Source organism: Lucilia sericata, unplaced genomic scaffold (assembly GCF_015586225.1).
Source record: "Lucilia sericata isolate MDLA Ls3-8-SP2 unplaced genomic scaffold, ASM1558622v1 Contig000874F_arrow, whole genome shotgun sequence".
In the NCBI taxonomy this organism is placed as follows: domain Eukaryota; kingdom Metazoa; phylum Arthropoda; class Insecta; order Diptera; family Calliphoridae; genus Lucilia; species Lucilia sericata.
Window position 1 is genome coordinate 53411 of NW_023994865.1, and position 10818 is coordinate 64228.

Consider the following 10818-nt stretch of genomic DNA (forward strand, 5'->3'; position numbering starts at 1 on the left):
ATAAATTTTCCAAAAGACATTAAGATCGCAGATCATTTTCTACGGAAAATTATAACGTTTGCAGATCAGTTTTCTATAGAAATTTTTTGCGATCGCAGATCAGTTTTCTGTAGAAAATTGTTCTGCGGAAGATTTCCGCGATCGAAATTGTAACGATCGCATATACATTTTCCAAAAGATATTAAGATCGCAGATCAGTTTTCTACGGAAAGTTGTAGCGTTTGCAGATCAGTTTTCTATAGAAAATTTTTGCGATCGCAAATCAGTTTTCTTCAGAAAATTATAACGTTCAGATTTCTACAGATAATTAAATTATTATGATCAGTTTTATACAGAAATTTGTAGCGTTCGCTGATCATTTTTCTACAAGAAATTTTCTATAGAAAATTGTTGCAATTGCAGAACAGTTTTCTTAAAAAAAATTGTCATTGCAGATCTGTTTTCTGTGGAAAATTGTTCCAATCGGAAATTAGTTTTTTGCGGAAGATTTCTGCGATCGAAATTGTTACGATCGCATATAAATTTTCCAAAAGATTTTAAGATCGCAGATCAGTTTTCTACGGAAAATTGTAGCGTTTGCAGATCAGTTTTCAAATCTTTTTTAAAGAAAATTTTAGCGATCGCAGATCAGTTTTCTGCCATTGCAGAAAAGTTTTTTAAAAATCTGCTGATCAGTTTTGTACATAAAATAGAAAATTTCTACGATCGCGAATAAGTTTTCTATAAAAAATAGTGTGATCGCAGATCAGTTCCCTATGGAGATTTGTTGCGATCAACGATCACTCTTCTGTACATAATTGTTGCGATCGCTATGCAGATTTTCTAGAAAATTGGTCCTTTTTTGAAAACGATTCAATTAATACCGATCACAAATCAGTTTTCTGAAGAAAATTGTGAGATCGCTGAAATGTCTAGAGAGATCAATAGTATCGATCTGACTTCTGTCGAAAATTGTATGATCGATCTATAGACTGTTTTGTGATCGATTTTCCTATTTCTAATGAAAAGTGGAATGTAGTTAATTCTACATTCCATAGATTTTCTGTTAAAAGTTATGCAATTCCTGGGGAATATGTGAGATTGATCTTTTTTCAGAAGAAATTTTTAGATTGTTCTCTTTCCTATAGGAAAGATTATTAAACTTTGTATAGAAAAAGTTGTGAGATCTATAAATTTTGTATAGAAAAATGTGAGATCTAACAGTTTCTGGAAGCAAAATTGTTAACTCTATCAGTTTTTTGTAGTAAATTTTAAAATCGATCAGTTTTTTTTTTTAAACAAATATAAAGATCGACCAGTTTTTTAAAGACTATATAGAGATCAATCAGTTTATAAAGAAAATTTTGAAATTGATCAGTTTCCATTAAAAAACTAAGGAGTAACATAAGTTTCTTACAAAAAATTTTAGGATCTATCAGTTTTCAGAAAATGTTATGTGATCGATCTGTTTTTGTGCGATCATTCTTTGTGCAATCATTGTTAAGTATCTTCTAGTTAGTTCCAGCTAAATAATTTATCTTATTTTTTTATTTTATTTACTTTAATTTAAAAGTTTTTGTTTTTATTGAATTTATAAAAAAAATATTATTGTTTAATTTAAATGACGTTGAAAAATAACAATACGCCATATTTGTTTGTATCCAAGTAGGTTTGACGAATGGATGTATTGTCATTACTCATTCAATGCTTAATTCATGCATTTATGCATGACGAATTATTTTAAATAAAATTTCGAGTTATTTATATGATTTTTTTGTTCTTTGTTCCTTATACTCATGCAAATATTCCAAGCTACTAGACGAGACGATATCAAATTCAACGTGTTAAGAATGGGAAATGTAGTGGAAAGAGTAAAAGAAACAGGGGAACTTGATAACAGAAAGATATATACATTTTATATAGCTTCTTTCAAATAATTGTATACTAATGCCGATTTTATTTCTTCTTTTTCAGATGGTTACGAGCACTTGAACACTGTTTCCTCTACTACCTATCGTCCTATACGATCCTCAATAACACCTTCACTTACTTCGGCCCAAGAACGGGAGAGACGTCTTATGCATGTGTTAGCGGCACGACGCAGTGCCCTACAGCGTCCTGGTTTCCGTAATCGTATTGGCACCACTGGACGTACAGCAACAGCTGTTGAAACAACCTCAAAATCACCCACCGATCCACGATCAATTTGCATACGAAATTGTACGAAAAATTTCACAAGACGAACCACAGCCAGCTGTATGAGACAATGTGCGAACTTTTCAAGAGTAGCTTCTAATATACCCGGATCCTCGACAGTGGTAGTAAAAAATTCCTCAAAATCTGGAACGGGAACGGCTCAAGCGGGAGAGAGGGATACTAATGAAATCTTATTTACCGACGAATCTTCACATGGCCTATTGGTCATAGCGAAAGAACAAAATGATACTTTGAATCATATACCAGATGAAAATAAAGGTGGCACAGTGGCCAAACTGAGGGGAAGACGTAAGCCGCAAGCCCAAATAGGTACGGTAACTTTGGCCACCACCTCCATAGAAGATGATGAAATACAACCTTATTTGTATTTTGGACAAAAGTTGCCACCTTTAAAACCCAATTCCTTAACCATTACCGCGATAAGTGATGACCACCCCAAGCTATTGGAGGTGTCAGTAGCAGATGTTGAACCTTCCTCAACCACACCAGTAAGTTTAACTTCCGCCTCTACTCTATCAGCGGTGGAAAGAAGTCGCGCTCGTTTCAAATATAACATGAGAAACGGAGTAAGTTTTAATCGCAGATATACCAACATAAATAGATCTACTACTCCGGAAGTACCTACCGAACCCAGAACTACTACTTTGAGAATAGTAGCCGAAGTGGTGAAGGAGCCTAAAGTTAAGATAGCCTCATTTTTGGAAAAGATACGTGATTCTACATCACCTAGACCTTTTACAGAAGCTTTGAGGGATGAACAAGTATTTTCACCATCAACACCTTTGATAATAACAGTATTAAGTGATGAAGATATGGTAACACCCACACCGGACTCTGGAGTGGTATTTACCACAAAACAGGAGTCAACGAAAGTAGCTACCACTTTACCCACAACAACTGCCACACAACCAACAACAACCACCAGCACTACAACGACTACCACAACAACAAGAAAACCAACTACAACTACTACCACAGCGGCACCTACAACTACAACAGCTGCTACTACAACAACTACTAGCACCACCACAGCAGCCACTACCACAACTACTATGCCAACTACGACGACAACCACGACCACACCAGTTCCTGAACCATATCAGCAGCCTCCTGCCACTACAGCTAAAACCACTACCCCAACAACTACTACTACCAGCACTACAACAACCACTACTACACCGTCACCTCCTGCTACTCCTGCTGATATCACCACCTACAAACCCCTTATCAGCGATGAAGAGGCCGAAGTTTTAAGACAATTGGGTCCCAGTCTAACACAACCCATTAACACAGACGACCGAACGAATCTTATAATATTTGTTAATCGAACCACAGACACCTATCGACCTAATCGCTTCACAACCACAACAACCCCCAAACCTTATCAATCTATAATACCAGCCTATTCACCTCAAGCAGCGACAACCGATTCCTCGACAACTATTCTACATACCACCATCTTAACTTCGATAAGATCGACAGTAAATACTCGTAAAGAAATTAATAACTTTTATACCACCACTCCACTGCCCACGGCTAGTTCACAAAAGGGACCTTTGTTAAATAATGAAATGACACCCTCCTCTACCACCCTACAGCCGGTGATAACTGGCGAAATAAGCTCGACAGTGGTGACCGATGATCAAGAGATTTCTTTGGAAATGCAACGCATGAATGTTGTTACCATGGTCTTGGCGGGTATAGGCATTGTTCCACTACTGGCCATTATTCTATATCTATTACGCAACTATCTGCTAAAACGACCCATTAAAGATGATGAAGATTTTGATGTTTGCATCACAGATCAACAGCCTATAAGTCCAGTGAAAAAAATCGATTCGAAATATCAAGAAGAGGATGAAGATGAGGTGGATCATCATAAAAAACTGCCGCAGAGACAACATAGTCTACACAGTAAATTGGTATCGGCTCCTATGGCGCGTGATAATAATCATAATGTGACCTTAAGCCAGCAGCAGCGTTATGATGATAAAAGTTCGGTGTCCAGTGATCAAGAATTCGAACGTACTAATATACGTTTAAAGAGCCTTCTGGGAGAGGGTAATTTTGGTCAGGTTTGGAAAGCGGAAGCTGATGATTTAAGTGGTCATTTTGGTGCGACACGCATCGTAGCTGTCAAGACCATTAAGGCTTGTAGCACCCAGTTGAGTCTTAAGGATGAGGCGAATATTATGCGTAAATTGGGTTCCCATCAGAATGTGGTTACATTGCTGGGAGCTTGTGTGGATTCGGGTAAGTAGTGGCTTTATATTTAATTGGAATTTTTTTATTGATTTGTTGTTTTCTTCTTCCAGAACCTCATATGTTGATTATGGAATATGCCATGCGTGGTCGTTTGTTATCTTTGCTGAGGGCAGCTCGCAATGCTACCAACATTTTACCGGCCTCTGTCCCAGGTGGCAGAAGTCTGACCCCTTTGTCTCCTCGTACCTTGGCTGGTTTTTGTTTGGATATAGCTCGTGGCATGGAATATATTGCTGAGAAGAGAGTGAGTATTGATTGCGGAAAGATTTTGTTTTTATGCTTAGGGTGGTTCAGGAACTGTAACATATTTCCAATTTTATGATAAAGTGATCAATGTCATATTAAAACACTAAGTAAGATAGTTCCAAAACAGAATACTTTACATTTTAAAGGACCAATCATGAAGTTAAAAAGAATATCCTTTTAGCTCTCCTTTACTTCTCTCTGGCAGTTGAAAATCTTACGGAAGATCTTGTGTTCAAAAACACTTAATTGAAGATTTTATGATTTGAAAAAGAGCACATTTCTATAAGGTTGGGCTCCCCTTCATGTGATATCATAGAAGAAATATTCGTCCAAAAAAGTATTCAAATAGGAAGTACTTGGGACCTTCAGAGTATATAAGCAGACATAAAGATATGAGAAGCAGTTGAAGATAAATGTATATGGATCGTTACTATATTCTATAGGATAGACCAAAAGAAGATAGGATAGACCAAAGAATTGATATTCTGGAAAGAATTTCACTTAGAATTGCTCTAGGTTGAAACAAAGGCATTGAATTATTAAAATATTTGATTCTTTATAGTTTTAGGTTTTAGAAACAAAAGATAGTCACTTAATTGAGTAGCTCACGTGGGTCCACCTTATTGTGGTACCATTGTGATACCTTAACGGTCGTATAAGTCCTTTTATAATACTATTCACTACTTCAACGATTTAAACCAACCGTTTCGATTTACAAAGTTTAGGATGTTCTTAAGATTTATGATAGGTAACTCCTCCAAATTATTGTTTCCTGCTCTCAGTGAGTGTCGGACGGGAGCAGAGAAGATACAGTCTCCACTTCGTCCTCGTTACGACAATTTCTACAGTAATCATTGTATGCGAGATTCATTCTCCTGGCATAAGTTACAAGCTTACTGTTCAACTGTTCGCTAAGCAATCTGATTTGAGCCATTTCATATAGAGAAAATTCTATACCAAACAATTCTCTAAGGCTTGGCTTCTCCTTCGTAACTAGACTAGGTGTGGATTATAAAGGGAATTTCACTTCATATATAATTACTTTAGGGTTGTTGAAACAAGGCTGTTTTATCAATGGTCTTCTTATGAAAATTTTTCATGTCATTGACTCGGGGTAGAAGAAAAAGGATCACATCTCAGTCATGTTTGACTTCTTTCTTCAGAGACATTCCAAGAGAATCTATACGATTAGAGAGCAGTTATGTCTTGAATGAAACTTGACGTCATAGAAGCAAGGACGAAAACTTGATTCGTGAATTGCTCTAAACCGATGAATCGATCGTTTTCCAATAAGCATTTTCAAAATTATCGTTTATTTATATATTTAAAAAAGTGATAGTTTTACTAAAAAAGAAATATCTGAAAGAATATCTGAACCGTTATTGGATCTTATATGCTGTTCTCATAAAAAAATATTTAATCCTGCTAGCGATTATAGTTGAAAATACTTTATTTCGTGAGATTGCTCGATAAAGATCATATTAAACTTTTTTCTCTGACATTCCCTTCCTCTGGTAGTGTGGAAGTTTGAGATATCAGATATTTGGATGCAAACAAGATCATGCATGAAGATTATACTGGTTTCAAAAAGTTATCTCTATCTGGTGATGTAAGGTAGGTAGGTAGGTCGATAGGAGGATGTATATTACATCAAATCCGAAGAAATACACCGGACCTGTTGTGCGCTCCTTATCATGAATAAAAAAAACTGAAAGAATTATTTTTCAGTGTTCAGAAACTCAGTTTCCTGAACGTAATTCCTAAGAATCTTCCAATCAGTGTTAGTCAGGAATGTTATTTCCGGAATAACATCACTTCCAAGATACTTGGATCTAACTTCGACGAATACCTGGCAGTGGCAAAGAAAGTGCTCCAGAGTTTTACTGTCCTCTCCACATGCTCTACATTCGTCTGAATCCGCACGTCCAATTTTGCATAGATGTGCTCGTAGTCCTGTGTGTCCACTCAGAATACGTACCATCATACTAACTTCAGACTTGCTCATTTTGAGGAGATTTTTCGTCTTGCTCTCATCAGGGTCACCCCATAGGATCTTCGTAGTCTACCCACCGTTTCATTATTCCAAGAGGCCTTATGGGATTCTCTCACCCATATTTTTAGTTCAGCTTTTGTTGCGTCGAATGGTTTTGCGTTTGTCAGGTTAACTGCCTCGAGCTCCCTTCCCTTTAAAGCTATTACATTCGCCCTTTCGTTACCGACTACTCCCGAGTGGGCTGATACCCATATGATGTAAACCTTACCTCTGGGAGAGTATTCAGTTAAAGCTTTCTTACAATCCATCTGGCGATGTAAAGATAATTTAAATTCAAATCTGATTCAAACAAGGTCATTTGGATCCACATAAGCTTAAATGGATGATCAAACTTATTTAGCAACTTTGTCTCGTGTGACGTATAAAGATCTTTAGATCTTAACAAGATTGTCTAATCAATGATATCACTTGAGTGTAAGTTTGTCACCACATATCTACTTCAATAGTTTGTATACAAACAAGATCATGTATATAGATTACACTGGTTTCAAAAAGTTATCTCTATCTGCTGATGTAAAGATAATTTCAACTAAAATCTGATTCAAACAAGGTCAATTGGATCCATACAAGATCATGTGGACTGTTAAACACTGTCTTCTTCAGGTGACGTAAAGAGAATAGAATATTTTTCTTGTTGAGGTAATTTTGATCTTGTTTAAGGTAATCTCTCTTCTAGATCATTAATTAAGTACTATAGGGTCCTTTTAACAGTTTTAAATTCAAAACTCTTCGAACCTTTCAATGGAGATGTGAAAACATATCCAAACAGGATCATTTGGTTTCATTTGATAAGGAGTTCGTTAGTTCGAATAAACATATATCTCATACAAACATATCTTAATATTTACACATTTCACTTTGTTTCCAAATTTCCCATTCCAGATTGTTCATCGTGATCTAGCAGCCCGTAATGTTTTACTCGATCATAACGGTGTTTGTAAAATCTGTGATTTTGGTATGTCCATAGATTTGGATGCCGAACGCAAACGAAAAGAGCTAGAAAAGAATTGTGCAAATGAAATAATGCGCAGTAATTTTAATAAATTCAAATTTGATTTTGGACAGAAATTCATAATGAATCATTGGCAAGGATCGCCAAAAGATTGTAGTGAAAAGAAATCACATGGACATGATACCATAGGTAAGAGGCCAGCATTACCCATTAGATGGATGGCACCGGAAGCATTGCAATATAATATATTCAGTACTGAAACGGATATATGGGCATTTGGAATAGTATTGTGGGAAATAGCAACATTGGGTAAGTAATTAATGGGAATAAGAAATTCTTAAGTTAATCGTTTTCTTTAACTCGCACTAGGATCTACGCCTTATTCCCAAATAACGGGACGTGAAGTTATACGGCGAGTACCACAAGGTTTACGACCCGATTTACCCAAAGAGGGTCGTCATGAGTTTTATAACTTAATGTCACGCTGCTGGCATAAGGATCCCCATATGCGTCCCAGTTTTTGCCAGTGTAGATTGGAGATATCACGTTCTTTGCACAAATGGGTTGATGATGACTCGGCCGCCTCGGATTATATGGATGTTAGTGGTTTTAGTGAAGATCTCGAACAGGGCATGGTCTATTTCAATCATCGTATATCGGAGTTTGAATGTGAAATATGACATTAGGAGAACTGATCCCTCTCTCTCTCTCTCTATTTAACCCTGCTTAACTTTCACTTTATTCTATATATAATTCTTCACCCTCCCTCCCCCCTCATTTTCATCAAGTGCTCTTAGCAGTATTATTTTTAAAATTTTTCTTGTATTTTGGTTGTCTTGGCTTTCAAAGTGCTAAAGATTTTTGTATAAAGAAAATTGGTTTTTTTGTGAAAAAGGTGCTTTAAAGAAAACGTTTAAAATAGTATAGAAAATATTATGGAATTTGCTGCAAATGATTCGGCAACAATTTCATGATTAATGTAAATAATAGTGTATTTTTCTTAAATAATGATTTATTAGTTAAGTTATATTATTTTTTTTTTTTAAATAAAATAAACGAAATTTGTCAATATGATATTACGAATTATGTATATGGTCTTTCAAGCCAATAATTCCATATTATCATTAACTATATTACTCAACTAAATTTATTTTAAAGAATATTCTAATAAATTCTGTGTTATTAATTTCAAATTATCTTAAGGTTTTGCGAATTAAAAATTTTTCGAACAAATTAAATTTTCTTCTCCCCTGGTCCTTCGAAGCCATTTTTAACAGTTAATGACAAATTTTGTTCTTGTAATTTTTTTTTATTTAATTTTCTTTTTAGTTTTCTAGTCTTTATTTTTTGTCTTTTAATTTTCTCGATTTGTAAATTATATGTTTAAATTTGGCTTTAATTTTTTATTTTATATTTAATTAAATAATTATTTTATGTTTTGTAATTATATATTTTTTGCACTGTTTAAAGTTTATTATTAGAAGATTTTGTAGCATGTAAATAATTAAGTTTTTTTTTTCTAATAATTTTACTTATGTATGTGTGTATATTGTATTACAAATACCAAGTATTTAATTAACAAATTGTTTATAATCATCACTGTGTTTATATGAAAAATAAATTTCCATTTAGTAGTTTTAATACAATTTTTAAATTTATTTATAAAATTTAAAACCTTAAACAACATTTATGATATTTTTCTTTGCAATTAAGTAATAAAATTGTATACGTACTGAATTAAATAAATGAAATATAATAAACCCATTTTAATTCTTTGTATGAACTTGGAATGAAACCGGATGCAGCGATAGCTTAACAATATATCGCGTATTACTATAGACGATACTATAGACTAGACTGTAGACTAGAGTAGAATATCGACTTGATTCACTACTAGACTATAGACTTCATTATGGAGTATTAAACTGTATACCAGACTATAGACTAGACTTTAGAATAAATTTTAGACTATAGTATAGAGAAGACTATTGAATAGACTATATACTCCCATATAGACTATACTTTAGACTAGACTATGGACTAAAACATATACTATATATTAGACTATGTAGTAAACTATAGATTAGAATATAGACTAGACTACAGAAGAGACTATAGACTATAGACTAGACTATAGACTAGACTATAGACTAGACTATAGACTAGACTATAGACTAGACTATAGACTAGACTATAGACTAGACTACAGACTAGACTATAGACTAGACTATAGACTAGACTATAGACTAGACTATAGACTAGACTATAGACTAGACTATAGACTAGACTATAGACTAGACTATAGACTAGACTATAGACTAGACTATAGACTAGACTATAGACTAGACTATAGACTAGACTATAGACTAGACTATAGACTAGACTATAGACTACTATAGACTAGACTATAGACTAGACTATAGACTAGACTATAGACTAGACTATAGACTAGACTATAGACTAGACTATAGACTAGACTATAGACTAGACTATAGACTAGACTATAGACTAGACTATAGACTAGACTATAGACTAGACTATAGACTAGACTATAGACTAGACTATAGACTAGACTATAGACTAGACTATAGACTAGACTATAGAACTAGACTATAGACTAGACTATAGACTAGACTATAGACTAGACTATAGACTAGACTATAGACTAGACTATAGACTAGACTATAGACTAGACTATAGACTAGACTATAGACTAGACTATAGACTAGACTATAGACTAGACTATAGACTAGACTATAGACTAGACTATAGACTAGACTATAGACTAGACTATAGACTAGACTATAGACTAGACTATAGACTAGACTATAGACTAGACTATAGACTAGACTATAGACTAGACTATAGACTAGACTATAGACTAGACTATAGACTAGACTATAGACTAGACTATAGACTAGACTATAGACTAGACTATAGACTAGACTATAGACTAGACTATAGACTAGACTATAGACTAGACTATAGACTAGACTATAGACTAGACTATAGACTAGACTATAGACTAGACTATAGACTAGACTATAGACTAGACTATAGACTAGACTAAGACTAGACTATAGACTAGACTATAGACTAGACTATA

General features: G+C 34.4%; 1 protein-coding gene across 1 annotated transcript in view; it reads left to right on the plus strand.

Moving 5' to 3' along the window:
- LOC119608707 (mucin-5AC) overlaps positions 1 to 9469 on the plus strand; it is a 52583-nt gene extending 43114 nt beyond the window's left edge. The window contains exons 2-5 of the mRNA XM_037963225.1: positions 1954 to 4449; positions 4512 to 4705; positions 7643 to 8021; positions 8082 to 9469. Coding sequence (XP_037819153.1) covers positions 1954 to 4449; positions 4512 to 4705; positions 7643 to 8021; positions 8082 to 8392 — 3380 coding nt within the window. The 3' untranslated portion in view covers positions 8393 to 9469. The remainder of the gene's footprint in view (positions 1 to 1953; positions 4450 to 4511; positions 4706 to 7642; positions 8022 to 8081) is intronic.
- The last annotated feature ends 1349 nt before the right edge of the window (positions 9470 to 10818 follow it).